The 22314-nt window shown below is 43.7% G+C and overlaps 2 protein-coding genes across 2 annotated transcripts in view; one reads left to right on the plus strand and one right to left on the minus strand.

Annotated features, from left to right (window-relative positions):
• Positions 1 to 11875: 11875 nt before the first annotated feature.
• On the plus strand, positions 11876 to 15112 carry Nanos1 (nanos C2HC-type zinc finger 1). Its single transcript, XM_005352568.2, has one exon. It carries the CDS (start codon positions 12147 to 12149, stop codon positions 12960 to 12962), a length of 816 nt encoding a protein of 271 aa, XP_005352625.1. The 5' UTR covers positions 11876 to 12146; the 3' UTR covers positions 12963 to 15112.
• A 1975-nt stretch (positions 15113 to 17087) lies between these two features.
• Eif3a (eukaryotic translation initiation factor 3 subunit A) overlaps positions 17088 to 22314 on the minus strand; it is a 30888-nt gene continuing 25661 nt past the window's right edge. Inside the window, exons 20-22 of the mRNA XM_005352569.3 lie at positions 20284 to 20485; positions 19313 to 19512; positions 17088 to 18244 (exon numbers count right to left, since the gene is read on the minus strand). Coding sequence (XP_005352626.1) covers positions 18027 to 18244; positions 19313 to 19512; positions 20284 to 20485 — 620 coding nt within the window. The 3' untranslated portion in view covers positions 17088 to 18026. The remainder of the gene's footprint in view (positions 18245 to 19312; positions 19513 to 20283; positions 20486 to 22314) is intronic.

The raw sequence follows: 22314 nt of genomic DNA on the forward strand, positions 1-22314 counted from the left end.
AAAAAAAAAAAAAAAAACTAATTTACATCAATTATGCAATAGTTCATGATCCCTTAGCCAAGCTGCCTCTTTTGTTTATTCAATTGTTTTCAATTCTATAGCATCACAAACAACCCTGCAATAACTGCTTTTGCTGGAATTTTTAATGTATCTTGGGTTACAGTTGTGGCTATAATGACATTTAGGTCAACAATGGATCCGTTTACAACAGTAGTCTCCTAAGATGATGTTCTCTAGTGATATTGTAGTTGTCAGTTTGTGTACTATGATCTCACAATAATGAAATCATCTGACATCCCATTTCTCAAACCTAGGCTGGAGAGGCAGCTGAGCAGTTGAGAGCCCATGCTGCTCTTGCATGGTACCTGAGTTCAGATACCAGAACCCATGTCAGGTAGGTCACTGCCTGCAGTACAGCACCAGGGGATCTGACACCCTCTTCTGACTTCCAAGGGCACCTGTGCTTACATGGTAAATACACACACACACACACAAATAAAAACTTTCTAATAATTTAAATAAAAATAAAAAAGCATAACTATCTCCTGGGAGTCAGATAAGTGCTCCAATAGAAAAATGAAAGTACTTTTTGAGAGGGCATGTGTGTGTGTGTTATGCATACATGAGTGTATGTATGTTCCTATGTGTGAAGGGCGCCTATAGGAGTGTGTAGCAGCTGAACCAACTCCCTAACTCTGCGCTAGCTCGCTCTCTCTCTCCCCCCCCCCCTCTCTCTCTCTCTCAGACAGAGTTTCTCTGTATAACACTCCTAGCTGTCCTGGAACAAGCTCTTGTAGACTAGACTGGCCTCAAACTCACAGAGATATTCCTGCCTGTGTCTCCCAAGTGCTGGGATTAAAGGTGTCGACCACCACTGCCTTGTAACCCTGGGCTCTTAATAGATACTCCAAATGGCTTTCCAAAAGGCAAGCACAGAAAAGAATCTGCTTTATCAGCTTTTAACAACTGGAGGGGACCTAAGAGCTAGGCATAGTGATCAACACCTGTATTCCCAGTCTTTGGGAGGAAAAGGCAAAATGATAAAGTTCAAAGTCACCCTCCATTACATAGCAAACTCCAACTACCCAGACTACATGTGTCTTGTCCAAAGAATCATTTGAAAGATAAAAAAATAATACTTATTAGGACTGAACAGATGGCTCAGAAGCTAAAACAAAGTTAGCTGAGCAATTATGAGGACCAGAGCTCAGATCCCAGCACCCATGTAACTTGCCCAAGACAGAGTCTCACTACGTATCCATGGCTCACTAGAATTCACTGTGTAGACCAGCAGACTGACCTCAAATGCACAGAGATCTGCCTGCCTCTGCCTCCCAAACTGCTAGGATTAAAGGTGCACACCACATGCTTGGCAATCAACACCTTCTAGCCTCCACACAGGCGCCCAAATCAATATACAAAAATAAAGTGGATCTTTTAAAGCAGCATTAGTGTGTTGTCCTTTGATTAGTAAAAATATTAAACATTGGGGCTGGAGCGATGGCTCAGTGGTTAAGAGCACCACCTGCTCTCCCAAAGGTCCTGAGTTCAATTCCCACCAACCACATGGTGGCTCACAACCATCTGTAATGAGATCTGGTGCCCTCTTCTGGCCTGCAGGCAGAGCACTGAGAATACTGTATACATAATCAATAAATAAATCTTAAAAAAATTAAACATTTTCCACATGTGTGTATATCTTTATTCATCTACAAACTGAATAACCCCATGTTCTCATTGATTCAATAGATATATTTTAGAAAATACATTTGGGAAGAAATATTTTTCTAAGTATTTGGTTTTGTTGCCTTTTAAAATTTTGGTGTTGTTAATGTTTTACTGCTTTTCTTTGTTATCAAACCTTTTGATTTTTCCACTGCTATTTTATTCATGGTCTAATTCAGAGGTTCTCAAACTTCCTAATGCTGTGACCCTTTAACAGAGTTCTTCATGTTTTGGTGATTCCCCAATCACAAAATTATTTTTGTTGCTACTTCATAACTATAATTTTGCTATTGTTATATTGTAATGTAAATATTTTTGGAGATAGAGATTTGGCAAAGGGGTTGAGACCCATGGGTTGAGAACTGATGTTCTAAATGGTTAAGAAGAAACACCCCCCCACACATCCCAGTTCAGAGAAAGAATAAGGATTTGCATGTGCTTCTTCTCAAACAGTTTAATTTCTTTTAGTTTTCTGTTTCATTTGTTTGTTTGTTTTTCGAGACAGGGTTTCTTTGTAGCTTTGGAACCTGTCCTGGAATTAGCTCTTTTGAACCAAACTGGCCTCAAACTCACAGAGACCTGCCTGCCTCTACCTTCTGAGTCCTGGGATTAAAGGCATGCGCCACCATCGCACAGCTAAACAGTTTAATTTCTTAAACATAACTCTTTAATTAACAACTTCATTCTAGCCATGAAATGTTAACCATGAAAGCAAAGTTCTGCAGCTTTTTGTTCATTTTTGAGACAGGGTCTCTACACAGGCAGTTTCAACTTGTGGGCCAAACCCCTTTGGGGATTGAACGACTCACAAGGGCCACCTGAGGCCATTGGAAAACACAAATATTTACATTATGACTCATAACAGCAACAAAAAAATATAATTCTGAAGTAGCAATGAAAATAGTTTAATGTTTTGGGGTCACTACAACATGAGGTTGCAGCAATAGGAAGGTTGAGAACCACTGCTCAAAATACCCCTGGCTGTTATGGAACTCACTATGTAGACCATACTGGACTGAACTCTCAAAGATCTACTTGGTTCTGCAGGGATTAAAGTTGTGGGCCACCACTCCCGTTAAAGTTTGGCAACTTTAAAATGCTGTAAACAGGTGGAAATGTTCAATTACAATCCGAGAGAGATTTACACAAAAGGAAGTCTGAACACTGAAACTAAATTACAGACACAAAGGGTGAAGGGGTCACTATGGGGTCCTCAAGCAGTGTCTCCTCTCCATCAGCTCACACTTCAGTCTTCTCTCCTGAACATCTGGGTACATGATGATCTGAACTCAGGTCCTTTGGAAAAGCAGTACACACTCTTAACTACTGAGCCAGTTCCCCGCCTATCTCATTTTAAGTGATGGGATCTCACTACATACTCCCAGGGTAGCCCCAAACTCCTAGTTTCATAGGTCATCCCTGCCTCAGCCTCCTAAGTAGCTGAGACTATAGGTCTACACCCCATGCCCAGCAAAAAAATTTTATTATTAAAGTTTCAAAAGATTATCATAAAAATAAAAAAGTTAGGCATAGCCAGAGAGAGGGTGGTGGCACACACCTTTAATCCCAGCACCCAGGAGGCAGAGGCAGGAGGATCTCTGAGTTTGAGACCAGCCTGGTCTACACGGTGAGTTGCAGGACAGCCAGGGCTACACAGAGGAAACCCTACCTCAGAAAAACAAAACAAAACAAACAAAAAGCCAAGCATGGTAACGCCTTGATAATCCCAAGATTACAAGAACTAAAAGCAGAGGAATCCGATGCTAAATGTCACCCTTAGCTATACACTCAGCCTGAACAACAGGAGATCCTGTCTTAAAACGAGGAAAGGAAGGAATGAACCAATCAACCAACCATTGCCTTCATTCTCTCTCCCAGTCCCATGCCATCTCCAGGCTCCCAAAGGAGCACTGACCTACACCTTACTGTCTTTCACCCATTATGTGTTTATGTGATGTACATACAGAGGCCAGAGGACAACCTTGGGTGTTTTCCCTCAAGACAGGGTATCTCATTAGACTGAAGCTTGCCGATTCAGCTAGACCGGCTAGCCAAAGAGACTACAAGCATGCGCCATCATGCTCAGAGCTGCTGTTTTGTTTTTGATGTGGTGTGTGTGTGTGTGTGTGTGTGTGTGTGTGTGTGTGTGTGTGTGTGTGTGTGATGTGGGTTCTGAGGATGGAACTCCAGTCCTTGTACTCTGAAAGTGCCCTATGGTTCTGTTGACCGAGTTGTCTCCTCAACCACCCACCCCTTTAGTTTTCTCTCGAGTTGTACCACATGTGTTTGCCATTAAGTAGCACTTTGTTTTGTGTTTTAGTGTTAAAATGAAATTTTTCCCTGAGTGTAGTGATACACATCTTTAATCCCAATACTTGAGAGACAGAGGCAAACACATTCATCTGTGTTCTAGGCTAGCCTGGTGTACATAGCAAGTCCCAGGCCCACCAGGGCTACATAGTGAGACTCCATCTTAAAAGAAAGAAAAAAAGGCAGGGAGGTAGTGGCCCATGCCTTTAATCTCAGCACTTGGGTGTAGCATGATTACTAAAATTCCAGAGCCAGATATTGGGGTCAACCTGAAGATCAGAAAAGCAAAACAGACGGCCACTGGTTCTTTATTAATCGTGCTACACTTGAGAGGCAGAGGCAGGTGGATCTCTGAGTTCGAGGCCAGCCTGGTCTACAGAGTGAGTTCCAGGACAGCCAGAACTGCACAGGGAAACCCTGTCTTGGAAAACAAAAACAATACAAAACAAACAAACAAAAAAAAGGAAGGAAGAAAGGAAAGATTTTGTAGACCAATTATATTAAGTAGTGTATTTAAGCAGAACCAAAGGTGATTCTGAGACCATCCACCAACTTCAGACAGCTCTTACCAAGAGAACAGAAGTGAGATAAAGAAAAGAAGTTGGCTGTGACTCCTCAATCAACCTGTCAATTGGTTACAAATTAACTAGTTGTTTACAACTTAGTTAATTGGCTACTAGGGCTCCTGAAACCACCCAAAACCCTATTAGTGACATTAAACTTCTTTATTGGTTTGTTATGCTGCACCCAGAACAGATATCAAGAACAAACCAAAGGTGCAGAATGTGTCAAATGGAGGAACACGAGTCAAATAATCCCAAGATAACGCTGAATAGAGTATTCTAAGGTTTTTCTTTATTAAAGGGGAACTCACGGATCACAGGAAGGAAACAGGAATGGGGTCCCACATCCAGCATAGCTTGCAAGTAGAAGAGAGGGAGCTGGGAGGGACCACGGCTTTGGGTACCCTAAGTCACGCCCCAACCTGGTCCAGCCTCTTAAAGGCCATTAGCTAAAGGAGGTTCCCACCAGCCCCCTAAAATTAATAGTTAACATCTTGGCAAAATGGAAACGCCACACAATTCACTCTTCTCTAATTGTATCTCCATCATTTGCCCTTATGTTCCTGGTGCCACATTTTCTCGTGTTGCTATAATTGACTCATTAATACTGCTCAACAGGATCCATTAAATAAACGTCTCAGAGTTTATTTATCCATTCCACTGCAGATGAACATTTGAGATGTTTCCTGTCTGGAGCAATTAAGAATAATGCTGTGTGAACAATGGTAACAACCTTCTTGGGGTAGGATGTGTATCTCCATAAAATTTACCCATCGTAAGTAGTCTATAAATTCATAACAGTTGTGCAAACATCACCACCACTGAGTCTGGGAACACTCATCGCTCGCAGAAGGTCCTTCATGCCTGTTTGCAGTCAACCCCACCTGCCATAGACCACCTAGAAATTCCACATAAGCAGACTCAGACAATAAGCAGTCTTTGCATCTAGCTCCTTTCCCAGTGCATCAGTGCGGAAGAGTGTTCCATTCTGTGCCTTGTCGACCAAAGCCCAGTAGGTAAAAACTTGGTTCGATTTCAGGTTTCGGCCGAGAGATGCTGAGAATGTGTGTGTGCAAAGCTTTGTGGGGACCTGTATTTTCATTTCTCCAGGAGTAGAATTAGCGGGACAGAGAGTAATTTACGTGTTTTGTTGTTTTGTTTTGTTTTTTTAATTTGAGATACACTGTATCCCAGGCTGGCCTCAAATCTATGGTTTTTCTGCCTCAGCCTCCCCAGTGCTGCAGATGAATATACCATTAGGTCTGGTATACTGAATATTTTTTTCTCATTTTTGATGCGCTGGAGATGGAACCCTGAGCTCTGCTGGATCACAAAGTGCTCTACTACTGAACTATACCCACAGCCGGTGTCTAACATTTTTACAAACAATGTAACCGGCAGGTAGTTCTTCAGTTACTATTCTGCACACTGCTCATACCAAAGGGCGCTAAATAAACTTGTTTTCCAAAGTGGCTCAGCCATTCAGCATTCACCACTTATGTCAGAGCAGGAGTAAAGATGAGGGGGGGAGGAAGATGGTCCCTTTACGAGGTGCATGAAGAGGGTAGTGAGGCTGGATGTGCGGAATTCTAAATGAAGTTTAGGGGTACTAGGGTTTAGAGAAACACCACCACACCCAGTTGTAGAATGCTGGACTTGTTTTTAACCTACCCAAACCCAATGTTCATGTCTGTGAAATAGGTACCAGGCTTGGCTGCTGGAAAAGGAATTCAGAACTGTTTTGAGTTCAAACTAGGCACTGCCAGAGTTTGGAACCCTCAACCTCCCATTACCATTATTATAAACCCCATAGACCAGGGACATCAGTTCTTCAACCTATTTACTTCGTGCATAGTCTGCTTTAAACACAACAGGGAACTCCAGATACCTAAAAACAAAAAGCAAAAACAAAAAAAAAATATGTAACTAAGAGAAATGCCCACTCACTTAACCCAAATCCTCATCAATGGACAAGCATCCAGACTGCATTTACACAGATCTGCTTTTGGGGACTGGAGGACCTCTATAACTCAGATTAGGATATTCCCGAGTTTTTCTCTGTCCCCACCTGCCACAATGTGTTACTGCCTGGCTCCACACCCTTAGTTAAATCCCTTAAGTCCCCAGAAACACTTCGAACACTTAAAGGGGCAAAAGGGACACAGGTAAAAGAACCTTTGGAGCAAGAAAGACACAGGTGCAAGGCTCAGACCTGACACTTATCAGGTAAATCTGAGCACAAGGGAAACTAAAGCCCCTGGGCTACATGGGAGATGGTATCTAAGACAAGGAGTGAGAGAGGAGATGCCCTGATCTGATTCTCCTGATTCTCTTCCAGCCCTTGTCCACGTACACAGAATCCTGACATAGTGCAAGGCAAGGTGACCCACACCGATAATCCCAGCACTCAGGTGGTAGAGGCAGGAGGATCCTGACTTAGAGGACCAGCCTTGGCTACATAAACATCAAGTTCCAGGCCAACCTGAGTTGCATAGTTAGACCTTAACTCAAACAGGGAAAAAGAAAGAGATGGAGGGAAGCAGAGAGGGAGCACAGAAGGGGGGACTCTGACACAGATGTCACCTCTGTCTGACCAGAACAAAGCATCCTTTCAGACAAGTGACAAATAAATTTTCACAGGACCACAAAATTCCAGTGGAGAAGTAAAGCCAGCTGTAAGTAAGTAAGAGGATCCGACTCAAGCATCCCAACCACAAAGACATTTAATTATGTCATGTAACAAGTCACCAACAAAAATGTAACCACAGCTTTTTAAAATAAGCCTTTCCAGTAACCCACCATGGTGTCAGCTTTATCCTGAAGCCTCATTACCTCCAGCTCCATAACCTGAGTAGAGGAAGGGATTTCCTGGTACATACTGAGTTTCTGGATTTTGTTATATGAATATTTGTTTTGAGACTTTCATATGTGAGTGCTGTATTTATATCATTTCCTCCCTCCAGCTTCTGTGTCCCTTTTTATTCTTGTTCTTTTTTGTTTCTTTCTTTGTTTTTTTTTATTTTTTAAATCAGGTCTCATTATGTAGACCATACTGGCCTTGAATTCACAGAGACCCACCTGTCTCTGCCTCCAAAGTGTTGCTTCTATGTGTGTTAGAACTGACCCTAGGGACCAGACAATCTATTGGGTTCTTGCCTGGAGATGACTTCCTCTCTCAGCAACCATTACTTAACTGTAGTTCTTCCTCTAGGGATGAGAGCTTGTGAAATTTTCCCCATTCACATTGGCATTTCAACTGCTGTTGTCATTTTTTCAGGTCTTATTTCAGCAACCACACTGCTAAGATTTCATGGACACAGCTTCCTATCATCTGTAGAAAACACTATCTCACTGAGACATCCTGGTCCTCTGCCTCTTATAATCTTCCTGCCCTCTCTTCTGCGAGGTTCTCTGGGCCTTAGTTTTAAGGGCTTTGTCTTAAGTATGGAGAAAACTCCTTCCTAAGAACCCTCTTACAGATATCTGCTTACATCTCAAGTTCAAGGGCTACGGCTAGGTCACCAGCCTTCTCACTCAGTGGGAGCCATAAAAGTGAGATATCTCTGCTTGCCTTAGACCTATCCCAAGTTACAAGGTGAGGGTGGGACACAGAATTAGGAAAGCAGGGCAGGGTGGCTGCCATTTTCCCTGAGGAGCCCCTTCAAGGCTCACAGGAAGGGATTGGGGCCCAGAGACCTTAAGTCCCTCATTCAAAGCCCCACCAGAGCCTAGTAAAGTCACTTCACCCAGGGGTGTCTCTGCCATGTCCAGCTCTATGACTTCACAGGGCATGAGCATTAAGCAAAAGTTGGCCAGAGGTATGGCAAGGCTAAGGTCAAGGTCCTCCAAACAGATCCTCCCGTGCCTCTCACTGGGCCTGCCTACAAAGCCCACAGTAGGAAAGAGCACTTTGAGGTATTCACCAGAGCCTGGCAAGCAGGCCAGTGAGAACCTACTGCCCAACAAGCTGTATCTCTAGCTTTCTGGTACCTGGCCAAACTGCCTCATTACCCAGAGGTAAAGTCTGGAGAGGTCATGCTTCAATCCACCCACAGTCTGTGTGCAGCTCAGTTCTGCTACCAACAAAGGAAACAGTCAGGCTAGGAGTGTGTGGAGAAAGGAACATAGCACAAACAGCACCCCCACGCCCACCCTGCCCACCACAGCCTCTGTCCAGCCAGTCAAACCCACTTCAAAAGGGAGCTGAGACGAGGTCCATGTCCACCTGTCTTCTTTCCTCCAGTGGATGAGTATATTTTCTTAAAACAAAAACAAAAATTTTCACACTGGTTATTTCTGTCTGCTGCATTCAGACTCTTGGAGAGTGAACGGGCAGTTTAGCTTCATGAGATGTACTGGAATATGTCTGTTACCAGTTCCATACACACACACACACAGAGAGAGAGAGAGAGAGAGAGAGAGAGAGAGAGAGAGAGAGAGAGAGGGGAGAGAGACAGCGCACTGGAGAATTCATGGCCAGTCTAAGGCCCACATTCAGTGACAAAAAGTAAATGTTTATTTAGCCCATACCTGGAGCAGCCTCCCACGCTAGAGGTTCCAAAGTCACTATTAGCAAAACCTCCCTTTGTATGGAAGCCATGTGTGCACCCAAGGACATTTAAAAGCCTTCATGATCTTATTTTCAAACTCTCTTTCTGGGTCAAACATCTACTTAACACTCGAGAGTGAGAGTGGCCGTGGGAAGCAGCAACTCATGAAGTTGTGCCCCAGGATACACACGCTCCTTTTACACCCTTCCAGGACCTCTTTCTACCAGCACCCGTGCCTTCGGGCTGCAGGAACTACCCAAGGCGTGTAAACATTTTATCCTTGGGCTGTCAAGATGGTTCAGCAGGACAAAGCGCTTGCCTTGCAAGCCTGACAGTCAAGGTTTAACCCACACAAAGGTGAAGAAACCTCACTCCTGAAAGTTGTCCTCTGACTTCCATGCTCATACTGCAGTGTGTCACATGCGCTCTCTCTCTCTCTCTCTCTCTCACACACACACACACACACACACACACACACACACACACACACGTACACACGTGAAGAGCAGAGTGGGCACACAAAAACACAATAAAATCGTTTTGTTCTCACTCAACCACAGGGACTAAGAAACATGTGGAGGAAGACAAAGGGCCTGTCTCTTGTTTGCCTTTCCGGCTCTAGTCTGACCCAAAGGAAGTTGACCAGGTTTAAACTTTGCTTGCTGAAGTGTTTCTCTCAGAATAGGGCTAAGAGGAGTCTTCAGAGCTTGAAATCTCTGCATACATTGAAAGTATGCAGACAGCGTAGACACATGTACAGAGTGGAATTTTCCATTTACAGAATCATAATCTTCATACCCCTCTGGGGGCCACTGTGCTTGTGGTAAGAGCTCGAGTTCGGTGTCAGCAAACCTGCCAGGCTTCTGTGGGAGACCCACAGCGCTCAAGCTCTTCTGTTTGTTTTTGGTGGGAGAGAGGGAGGAAATAAAGGTGACTTTGAGCCTGAGTGCCAACACAAACTTTAAAAAGGAACCACATTGCCAAGTGCATGGCTTTAGGTCTCTACCAAACACTGGCAGCTAGGGCATGAGAAAGAACATGAAATACATATCTTCAAGCCCTAACTTGACAGTTGGTCAGAACAGATGTCACTTTCTTTCTTTTTTGTTTTATTTTTGTTTTTCAAGACAAGGTTTCTCTTCCTGTGTAACAGCTCTGGCTGTCCTGGAACTCGCTTTGTAGACTAGACTGGCCTCGGACCCACAGAAATCTGCCTGCTCTGCCTCCCAAGAACTAAGATTAAAGGAATGCACCACCACTGCCCAGCTCAGGTGTCCCTTTCTTGCTTCAGGCCTGATCCTGTACCTCCAGTGTGATTTGTATAGCTCCTTGCAGGCAGGGCCTCAAGCAAAGACAAATCCATCATTCCAACTTATTTCTTTCCAGCTACCCACTGATAACACCAACCTAGCCTGAAATATCTTCTGCGCCATGGTATTTGGGGAGGTCACTTGGCCAGGAGTAATGAGGCAGAGTCCTAATTGTGACTGTAACATAGTCACTGTTTGACCTTCAGGAACTCCATCTCTTCTTGGGGGTCTCATTTTTGTCACCCATAAAGAAAAGATGATCCCAAAGATTCTTCTCATGGCTGATCTGTTTCACCATTCACACATTCATTCTAACATTAACCCAAGCCAGAACCAAGTTCCGAGCATCCCATGCTAGGCACGGCAAGTCAAGTGACTGTGGCTTGTCACCTAAAGCAAGCTGATAGCATTAGGGATCCTACCTCCTCGCTTCCAAGGACACTGTATGGTGCAAAGTGGGAAAAACAAAACCAGCTCTCCTACCTATCTGCCCAGCCAACAAAGGTGTTTTTCTGTCTCTCATCCTAGGTCACATCACATTTTCGAAGTTTCAAGTTATTTTTTGAAGTTGTTGGTGTTTGCATTTTAAGTTGCCTCTTTCCCTCCTAATGAGTCCTTTATTCTCCAGGGTTTTGCCAAAAAAAAAAAAAAAGTTACTCGTTTCAAAGCATCGGATACGCTGTTTTTCAAGTTGCACAGACTCTAGATTTCAATATAAGACCCCAGAAGATGAGCTTCAAGCAAACAGGCCCATAGAAAGAATTTCTGACTCATTCCTCAATACCATCTAAGTATCTTACTGCCCCCAGTTTCTGAACACCTGTTGAACCTGCTATGATTCTCTACCATTTACTTCCGTGAGCTTCCTCCCTGAGCCTCCAAGTTTGTGGGAGGATTCACCCTGTGGAAAGAGCTCCGAAGCGTTGTGCCAACGGAAGTCACTGGGTCTCTAGTTGGGCTTTAATGGGAGACGGCACCTAGCTCTCCCTCTCACAGCTTTTCTTGCTGATGACGTTGAAAGGCAAGGGGAAATGGTGGTCTCAGACCTTAACTCTCCCCCCACCCCCAACCCCGGTCCAGCCAACGCTGCAGGTGGATACTTGTATCCCAGTGGCTCGGTCGCGATCTGAGTCCACGGCATCTCACTACCCCGCAGAGAGAAAAGCAAGTGTGGCAGTCCCCACACTGGGGCGAAGGCTAGCCCCAGCCACCGCCCCTCCCGGCCCTCTCTGCAAAGCCTCCCCCCACCCACCCCAACACACACACCCGCCCCCCGCCTCCTCCCTGGCTACCACCAATCAGCATCCCGAGCGGCGCTCGCAGAGTCAGGTCGACAGCCATTGAGAGCCAGGGCCCGAGGCGGCGCCTCACCCGCCCCCTCGCAGGATGCCAGGCGCCCCGCAGCTGGAGAGGTGGGCGCAGCGCGCTGGGCGCAGGAGGCGCGCGGGGCTGGAGAGGAGCGCGCACCCGCCTCCGCTCCGCCTCCGTCCGGGGGCGCGGGCGCCGTGGCCCCGGCGGAGGATCGCAGGGGGCAGGGCCGAGACAGAGAGGAGGGGCACCGGGGGAAGCGGGAGCGATAAAAGGAGGCAAGGCTGCCCCACCCCGAGGCAGGCCGGTGGGCAGGCTCTTGCGTCCCTTCCGTCCGGCCTGTGCCGGCGGCGAGGAGGCGCGCGGCCCGCTGCCGGCCCATGGAGGCTTTCCCTTGGGCGCCACGCTCTCCCCGCCGCGCCCGCGCCCCCGCGCCTATGGCGCTCGTGCCCAGCGCCCGCTACATGAGCGCCCCGGGCCCGGTGCACCCGCAGCCCTTCAGCTCCTGGAACGACTACCTGGGGCTCGCCACGCTCATCACCAGGGCTGGAGACCGCAGCTCCCCGCCCTCCTCATCCCACTGCTCCTCGCACGAAAGGTCCGGGCCCTTGGCGGCGGGGCCCACGCTTGAGCCGCCCGACGACGAAGAGGACGACGATGGCGATGAGCCAGGGGCCCGGGACCGCTACCTGGGCGGCGCGCTGGAACTGCGCGCGCTAGAGCTGTGCGCTGGCACTGCTGAGACCGGGCTGCTGGAGGAGCGCTTCGCTGAGCTAAACCCGTTCGCAGGGCGCGCCGCCGCGGTGCTGCTGAGCTGCGCACCCGCCGCCTCCGCCGCCCCCACGGCCGAGGTGACGCCGCAAGAGGTGCCGGGCCCTGCGTGGGCGGCCGAGCCTCGTCTGCACGCGGCCTCCGGGGCGGCCGCCGCACGTCTGCTGAAACCAGAGCTGCAGGTGTGTGTGTTCTGCCGGAACAACAAGGAGGCGGTGGCGCTCTACACCACACACATCCTCAAGGGCCCCGACGGCCGAGTGCTCTGCCCGGTTCTGCGCCGCTACACGTGCCCCTTGTGCGGTGCCAGCGGCGACAACGCACACACCATCAAATATTGCCCGCTTTCCAAAGTGCCACCGCCTGCTGCCCGCCCGCCGCTGCGCAGCACCAGGGACAGCCTGCCCAGCAAGAAGCTGCGCTAGGGCCAGGCTGTGGACACCTGAAGTCATGGTCGCGCCTCCTTTCCCGTGACTCAACTTTCCAAGTGGTCTTCGTTTTGCGGAAGCCGGCGGGGCGCAGCAGTCTCCAGCGGAATGGTCGGGTCTCTGACGTTCAAATCTTGAATTTTGTCTCTTAGTTTCTAAAGCGCGCGTCCAGAACCGTGAGGACTGAACGAGTATGCCACCGGCTTTAAGTGGCGACTGGAGTTGCTTACTGTATACGTCGGCCTATTTTAGGTGCGCATCATTATGAAATTGTCTCTGATTTGGGATGTTTCGTTTCATGAATGGAGGCACTTTATTAGGTCTAGAGTATTTTTTAATAGCCTCTGAACTTTAGTGTGTAAAACTAACCATTTTATGGAATGTCGGCAAACGTCTATTTTATTGTTTGATGCAATTTATTAACTTTTTAAGTTTGTCCTTACTCTATTTGCAGGTAAAACAATTCAGTACACGTCCCAGTATTAATTTAAGAGGGTGTTCCTCATCGTGGCTTGTTTCTGTCCTAACTGGGAGGTTTAAAGGCACAATCTGTAGCAGGTAGAATCGTTCTTAACCTTTTATGTATCAGATATTCTACTGAATTAATAAGTAGCCCTTCCTACCCTTAAAATTAACTGTGCCAAGTCCTAATCATATCATGTTCATATTTGGAAATGGTGCTGTTTGAGAGACTTGTGTATTTATACAGTGACAGTATACGAATACATTAATCTCCCCTGTAACTCCTACTTAGCATTTCCTCTATGCACCATTCCCCAACCTGTCCAATTCTTTATCATGTCTGATGCTAAGATCAGAAAGGAGGAAACCCAAGAACAGTGTTTTAACTCACCTTGATTGTTCCATTTCAGGCTTCCTAAATAGAAAATGGTAAACTATGAAGCAATAACCTGAGATCCAGAAGGTTGTACTCTGGGCTGTCTGCCTTCAGATATACAGGTGTGCCAAAATAAACACCATTTAAAGGCTCTAATAATTGGGGTTGGATGCAAGTATCATGACCTCCCTGGTTATGATTCCACTTTTACTGGTCTGCTTCCAGAACGTGATCTCGAGGTTCCTAACCCCTTATTTCCAGTAAATCCATCACATTGAATGCTGGACTATGGCATATAACTGCCATCCAGACAGAAGAGGCAAAGATGGAAGGTGAACTAAAATAAACTCAGACATAACACTATCTGAAAATACCAGGCAAGAGTATATAAAACTTCCGGTAGTCAGATTAGCTACAAGTACTGAGTAGACTTTCATATGAAACTTAATTTTGACAACTGGCTTCCCATGTACCAGAGTGATATAAAAATACTGAATAGCTGTGCACCCTTTTGGTAAAAGGGGGTAGGGGTCTTGGGGTACATCATATCATATACAAGGAGAAGGGGTTGGTGGAAAGACATTTTTAGCAAGGAAGAAAATACCCTTTATACCCGTTGCAGCCCCACAGAACTGCAGATTCCACTCGGCCTGGGCCTAAACTTAAGTAACAAAGCATGTAGTTTCTTGTTCTTTTGCTAAAAAAATAAACCATTTGTTTTGGGGCAAAGTTTTTCAAGTTAACATAAACTCACATTCTTTCCCCTAACCGGTCTGTTTTTCAAAAACTGAGCATTCTCAAAGGCAACATCAAGTCATTCAGCTCTTTGAAATTCACTACACATGCCTTGGTGGAACTCCTGAATTTCAAAGAGCACACACCTTACCAAACCAGGGGTGTTGAGATATGCATTCCTGTTCAGTGGGTGGTACTAAGGCGACCCCAAAAAATGTGCTCACATTAAGTATCTGTTAGACTAACAAATGGGGAAATGGCTACCAATAAAGTGCTGAGTTCTATCCCCAGCACCCACATAAAAATATGGGAATGGTGATATGCTTATACTCCCAGTGCTGGTGACGCAGAGGTCAGCCTTGCTAAAACCCTATCTCATGTTAGGTGGGCTCATGAAGACTATCCCTCTGAGGCTGACCTTTACATATGTGCACATTTATGTGCAGTTTTGGGTGATTTTTAAGCTATGGTCTTAACCACAGGGGAAGCAGGCTAGCTCCAGGTTTGGAGAACTTCAGATTCAAAGAAACACCTTGTGTGAACAAAAAAAAAAGTGGAATGTGGGGGCTGGAGAGATGGCTCAGTGGTTAAGAGCATTGCCTGCTCTTCCAAAGGTCCTGAGTTCAATTCCCAGCAACCACATGGTGGCTCACAACCATCGGTAATAAGGTCTGGTGCCCTCTTCTGGCCTTCGGCATACACACAGATAAACTATTATATACATAATAAATAATATTTTTAAAAAATGTGGAATGTGATTGAGGAAGGCACCTTTGACCTCCATGTACTTATACAAAGAACATTATACACAAGAACATCCCATACATGTTCTCCACCCTATACTAAGCCAATTTACCAGCTAATTCAAAGTCTTCAATATAAACAAAAAATACTGGTTTTTCTAATGTTAGAGCTCGAGAGGAAATAGACCCACCACCACCACCACCAAACCCTTGGAGCCAGGTATGAGCCTTTAATCCTAGCGCTCCTGAGGCAGAGGGAGACTAAGTAATCCTTGGAATGTGATATGACAATTTATAAAGGTTCTGTAAAAATGTTTACACTCAGTGGTAGAGCACTTGCCTAGAATGCACAAAACCCTGGGATCAATCCCCATAACAGAGAAGTAAATGAAACTTAAGACACAAAGCTTAATACAAAACTGTGACAAGGTTGGCTTCTAAGAACACACTGTGTCTGGTTAAACCACAAAAGGTACAGCCCTTTTCCAGGAGCACAACAGACTGTGCTATGCTTTAGCCTTTCTGTCCAAACTTGTTAATTCTAGTGGCTTTTTACTTCCTTGTACTTTATTTTTCCTACAAGATCCTGTTCAGAAGTTAAATAGCTTTGATTAGAACTTTTGTCAGATATATTAAACCAAAACCATGTATTTCAAAACTATCAGAAATGTATTTCAGATTAATTTTGTTGTCTTAAGCGCCTCCAGTGTCTTGTAGTTCTGTTATAACAGCCAAAATGAACATTCCCTCCAGTGTCTTGTAGTTCTAACAGTCAAAATGTCTTTGGGGAAAATACAACAGATGGAAGTACAGTTTTTGAGACTGCGTCTCACCAGCCAATGCTGACCTGGAGATTTCAGTATCCTTCTGCCTCCCCCAACAAAGTTCTGAGATTCCATGTCATGTGGTACTAGTGGTTATTGATTATACCTACACATAGGTTCAAACCCCTTCCTGGTTGGTACCCTATGGGCTGGGCAAGCATGATAAAAGATCTTCTGAGGGGCCTCACCACCTTCAAGAACAGCTACAGGAGCTGTAAGGTTCCATTGTTTACAACTGCCAAAAGCCATAGGGCTCACCTAGAGATTAATCAGCTTTCCTTTAATTTGTTAAATGTATGGAGAGAGCGCTGTGATAGTGGAATCCCACGAGCTAGACCACAGAAGCATCAGCTATTTCTGCCCCTACCCTGTTCTCTGGGTTCTCTCCCAAAACAACAAGAATGCAGACAGTGTCTGGAACCCCGGCTAAGCTGCAAAGATAGATCTGCAGGCTACCCCCACCATATGCATTCACCTATATGTAGTTGATTAAAATAACCACTTGCTGGGGATTATCTCTGGCATCACGGTAGTGTCTGGCTCACTAGTAAATGCATACATAGGAGGTTACTGTCTCAAATATAACCATTGATCTCCAGGTCTTTTGCATGTTTGAAATTCCAATCCTTGGAAGCACCATACAAAAAGCACATATTCAGTAAGAAGAGCATCAGTTCTCCCTCTTCTGGTCTGACAGCTGTAACAAACTTTTAAACCACTACCTTATAATGTATAAAGACCACCCCCACTCAAAGTTTGTCACACAAACCCCCTACAACTGTTGCTTTTTTTGTTTTTCCTTTTCCCAACAGATTCTGTGGTAAGGACGCTTCACAAACTTGCTAGCTGCTACCATTTGCTTTGTGTTATTGTTAGGTTATTCATTGCTACTAACACTGATAAATTTTAATAGCATTGATAAATTCACAAAACCTCAACTGAATACATGGACTATAACACTATTAACAAATTAACACTAACACCAATTATGTAAGTATTTTATTTATCACTGAAGAAAAAACACAGCAGCAAGTTCTGTGTTGGCTTCAATAAGACCAAATGGTTATTACTCTTTAACACAGCTACTACACTCCAAAATTGAAGTCAACACAGTCATCACTACAAATTACTTGTTGAAATAATCTATCCTGAAGAAAGGAAATTAGGAAAAAATTTAAACAATTCCTCCAAACCACACATTTATAAATATTGTCATATTTAAAATGCTTGAAAGGCATGAATTAGTGGGAAAGCAGTTTTCTTTTGGCAACAGAAAAAAAGAAACAGTTTACCAAATGCTCTAGGAACCCAAAGCTGTCCTGTCCTGATCTGCACCTGAGCAGTGCCATGATGACTACAAAATGCTTATACTCACCTCTCTCAAGTAGTCTACAGAAAACCCATTGCAACCAGTGTTTGTAATATATACTGCACCGATCAGAAGCTATAGCCTAAATGTAGTTAATAGTAAATACCCAAGAAAGTATGTCCCCACTAATGATGGGAAAGCTGTCCGATCTGTTGGCTTAAAGGGTTTTCAAATATTTTAACAGAACCTTACCTTATTCCAAATTAATTTGGTATTTCAAAACAAAACAAAAAGATCAATTGTATACCAAGATATAGGTGTTAACACCTGAAGGGTTCATTTTTATTTTTTAGGTTTTTTTTTTAAAACAAATGATTGATGAAATAATGCAACACCTTAAATTCCAGAAAATGGCATGGTTTTTCAACCTCCTGTGAATACAGTGCATGATCAATCTATTATATATGATTAATACAAGTTCATGCTTTTTGTGTTATGGTGAGACAACATTAAAGAATTCAATTTAGACCGGGTGAAGCACAAGTATAATAATCCTTGAATGTGATCAAACCTATGTGGTAAGACACAAGTTTGACTCCATCGTCCTGGGCCTTAGCATCGTACTGTTGTCCATCCATCTTCATCAGTTTCATTCTTAGTACGACGAAGGGATTCCCTGTCTTTCTCAGCTCTCCAGGATGCTTTCTCTTTCTCACCTTCTCGTTCTCTCTCCCTCTCTCTTGAAAGAGCTGGGGGAGGAACACGACGAGGTAGATCCCGTTCTTCAGTCCGGTCATCTTTCCTGTCATCAGCTCGTCTCCAAGAGCTTGCTAGAAAAGTAAAAAAAATAAATAAAGTCTAAATTTGAACTATTTTATTGGTTCAAAATAAACAAGTGAAGCAAAAGAAATGCCCACCTTAAACTATTGAGAAAAATCAACAATTCAGAATCACACTTTTTAATTATTTGTTGTCATTTTAATTATTTGTCCACATTTTAATTTTTGTCATTTCTGACAAAACCTTTTAAAATATGAACTTGTAGACATAATTGAAAAATTGTAAACAGAAATCCTTGACCATAGAAATATCTTAACAGTAGAACACAGGATAAAAACTATCATAATAAAAATGTCCAATAGAGAATTTTTGGCTCTTGAATTTTAGCAAATGAATCATAAAATGTGAGATTTCAAGTTATAGTTTTAATACTCTTCTGATCCCGATGAGTGAGCAAACTGTTAAAAGCCATGTAAGGAAAGCACAGAAGTACAACGGACATCTTAAACTAAAAATACTTAAAATTTGTTGTTGTTGTTGCCAAGTGGTGGTGGCAGTGCTCACCTTTAATGCCATCATTTGGAAGGCAGAGGCAGGCAGATCTGAATTCTAGGCCAACCTGGACTACAGATTCTGGGACAGCTAGGGTTACACACAGCCACAACACTGCCTCAAAAAAAAAAAAAATCCAAAAACAAATAGATAAAATTTAAAATACTTTTTAGGTGTTTACAGTTAGGGATGTGAGTGAGTACAGATAACAGCTTTCAGGGAGTGAGTTCTTTTTCTACTATATAGGTCCCCAGGTCTGACATCAAGTTGCCAAACAAGAGCTTCACTCACTTAGCCATCTCACCAGCCCCAGAGTGTCTTTGCATTTACACACCTGTGTTCATACACCAGGACCTTATACAATTAATACTGTTCTCTCCAATCTCACCACTTTCTGCTACTTATCATTTAGTCTATTGTACACTTGCCTTATACAGAAGCTGATAACTAAGTACACTACATTTGCTCTTATTTTCAATGTTCATATAAATCCCAAAGATAATTATATAAAGCCCCAAAATCATGCCACAAAACTGTTCATTCCGACCCCCAAAATGTCTCTCTACCTTCTTCTCGCTCTGATCTGAGGGGAGGTCCTCTCCGGTCTCTATCATCTCTTAAATCCCTTCTTTCTCTCAGGTCTCTCAGATCACGACGATCATCTCTTTCCCGACGACGGTCATCCCGGTCTCTATCATCACGGCGACTTGAATCTCGCCAGCTTGAAGATTCTTCTGCTGGTCCTCTTCTCCAGCCACCTTCATCCCTGTAGCCATTAAAAGTAACAAGTTCAGCTCTTGGTAGAATACCTGGGTAATTTCAACACACCAGTCTCATGGGTGGTGGTGCATACAAGTTTGAGGCCAGCCTGACCTACAGAATGAGACCCAGGGTAGCCAGGGCTTCACAGAGAAACCCTGCCTCAAAAAAACAAAAACAAGTATGTGTGGTGCGGGGGTGGGGTGAGAGGGGACAACATGGACAAACATAACACACCAAATCTAGTTTATTATTCTGAGGTTTAAACTCAACACCTCAATCTCAATCTGGTATCTAAGGCACCTAGACCACTTCACCTACAACAGCACAACCCATACTCCTAGAGCTGCCTGCCATGCTGGACAAAATACAGAGAACTTTCCCCACCAGATTTGCTGGAACTTTTACTGCTAATAAAAACTGGGCGTGTTGTCAACAGACTATAAATCTCAGCATATGAGTGCTGGATAAAAACTGGAATTCAGGTCATCCTAAGCTACACATTAACACTTCATCTTCTCAAAAACCAACAAGAAAGGATAATTTAAAGACAATTAAGATAATTCATTGTTCTAATAAACAGGAGTAGTAGACACCCAGACTGGCCCATTTACCTGCTGAACAACCTGCAGGCAGCCAATAAGAGTTACGCTTCCCCCCACAGCCCCATTTTTGTTTACTTTCTAGATGCTCTGTTTATCTAAATGGTATTACTTATCAAAAATGATTTGGAGAGCATAGCAAAGTGTAAGAGAACTACAAGTAGGGTAATTCCAACCTGGGTCTTCTGAAGCGATCCTCCCGGTCTCCATCTCTCTCTCTGTCCCTTTCTCGTTCAGGGTCCTTGTCGTTCTCCTCTCGATCTTGACTGTCTCTATCCCTCTCTTTGTCTCTGTCCCATTCACGTTCTTCTGATGGTCTTGATTCTCGTGGTGGACCCCAACTCTCTTCTCTAGCCTTTTCTTTCTCTCTCCATCCACCTATTTTATAAAAAGAAGAAATTTTATTTTTAACAGATTAGCAATTGTATGTTTGTGTGGTGCTGGGGATTTAATAAGACCTTATGCATGCTAAGCAAGTTGTCGATATCAACTGAGCTCATCCTTGGCCTTTATGAAGGTATCTTAGCATTAATTCATCATCCTAAGCAAATTGAAGATACTCTATTCCAGTAAGAAAATTAAAACTAGGGGGCTGGAGAGATGGCTCAGAGGGTAAAAGCATCGACTGCTCTTCCAAAGGTCCTGAGTTCAATTCTCAGCAACCACATGGTGGCAGGCATACACACAGACAGAATATTGTATACATAATATATATTTAAAAAAAAGAAAATTAAAACTAAATCCATGTGTGCCATATATGGCTGGTCATTAGCAATTTTTCTAAATTATGTATCTATAGGAAGTTTAAACAGTCTCGATGTAATGTTTCATAAAATAACAGATTATCAAATATTTCTTGTTGTGTACATTGCCAGCATAAAAATCTGTTCTAATTGTATTACAAAGTACTCAGTTAAGCAGAAAACTTCAGAGTTTCCTGGGAATAACTACCCCAATTATGAATTTATACTCTGTAATATTCTATCAATGACTCTTTCCTATTTCTATTCCTGTCCTGTGACATTTACCCCACCATCCAGTTACAAACAAGGGTAAATGCTTTGATTCTGCCTGGAGTTTCGTCTCACTGGTGCATTATAGCTACAAAGCTCATCACTACTGTACCTTACTTTCGTATCAGTAAGTGAGTAACAAGCTACAGACTTAAATCCCACTTATATTAACTTGCTTAATTAATCCTTGCCATAATTAAGTCAATCCTAACTATTGTCAGATTCTTGAATTTTCTGTTCCAAAGACAGGGTCGCTCTATGTAGCCCTGGCTGTCCTAGAACTTACCATGGAGACCATGCTGGCCTTATTTTCACAGAGATCCTCCTGCCTCTGCCACCAGAGGGTTGAGATTAAAGTGTGTGTCATCACACCCAGCCCACTTGCAAATAAATATTTATAATCTCAAATTAATACTTGTGGCAATTTTGTAATTACTCAGTTCAGAAAGAAAATTAAGTTGTCTTCTGACATATGTAATACCAGCTCAGGTTTGTAGCACTCTGACTCATAGAATCAGCTTTTTTAACTATAAAAAATGTCCTTTTAAAGGTCTGCTTATTTAGTACTGTGATTTTTTTTTTTACTCTACTATTCAAATGACCACAAGAATAGGCTGAAGTACTGTCTCAAATTTAAGAGGAAATGCATGTGTTAAGACAAACTTTGGGGGGCTGGAGAGATGGTTCAGTGGTTAAGAGCACTGTTTGCTCTTCCAGAGGTTGAGTTCAATTCCCAGTAACCACATGGTGGCTCCAAATCATCTGTAATAAGATCTGGCGCCCTCCTCCGGCGTGTGGGTATACATGGAGGCAGAAAGTTGTATACATAAAAAATTTATCTTTAAAAAAAAAAAAAAAAAGACAAACTTTGTTCAATCATCAGTTACCAAAACTGCTGGCCATGGATTCACTATTTCAAATCAGTACTGTTGAGTAAAGTGGATTTAAACAGAAACACATCAAGAGACAAATTATATGTTGATGGATGGCAGAATAATAGAAAGGCATCTAAGCTTGTATTTCTTCTAAGATTTCTCAGTATTCACAGCAACTTTATAAGACACATCACAATTTACTAAGAACCTACCATACTGCCAATCTCATTTTACACAAAGCATGGAAATCTAAGGTCACATAGTTCAACATGGAATATGGCCAAGATTAGAAAAGATAAAAAGGGGGGCTGGAGAGATG

This window comes from Microtus ochrogaster, chromosome 8, assembly GCF_000317375.1.
Source record: "Microtus ochrogaster isolate Prairie Vole_2 chromosome 8, MicOch1.0, whole genome shotgun sequence".
NCBI lineage: Eukaryota > Metazoa > Chordata > Mammalia > Rodentia > Cricetidae > Microtus > Microtus ochrogaster.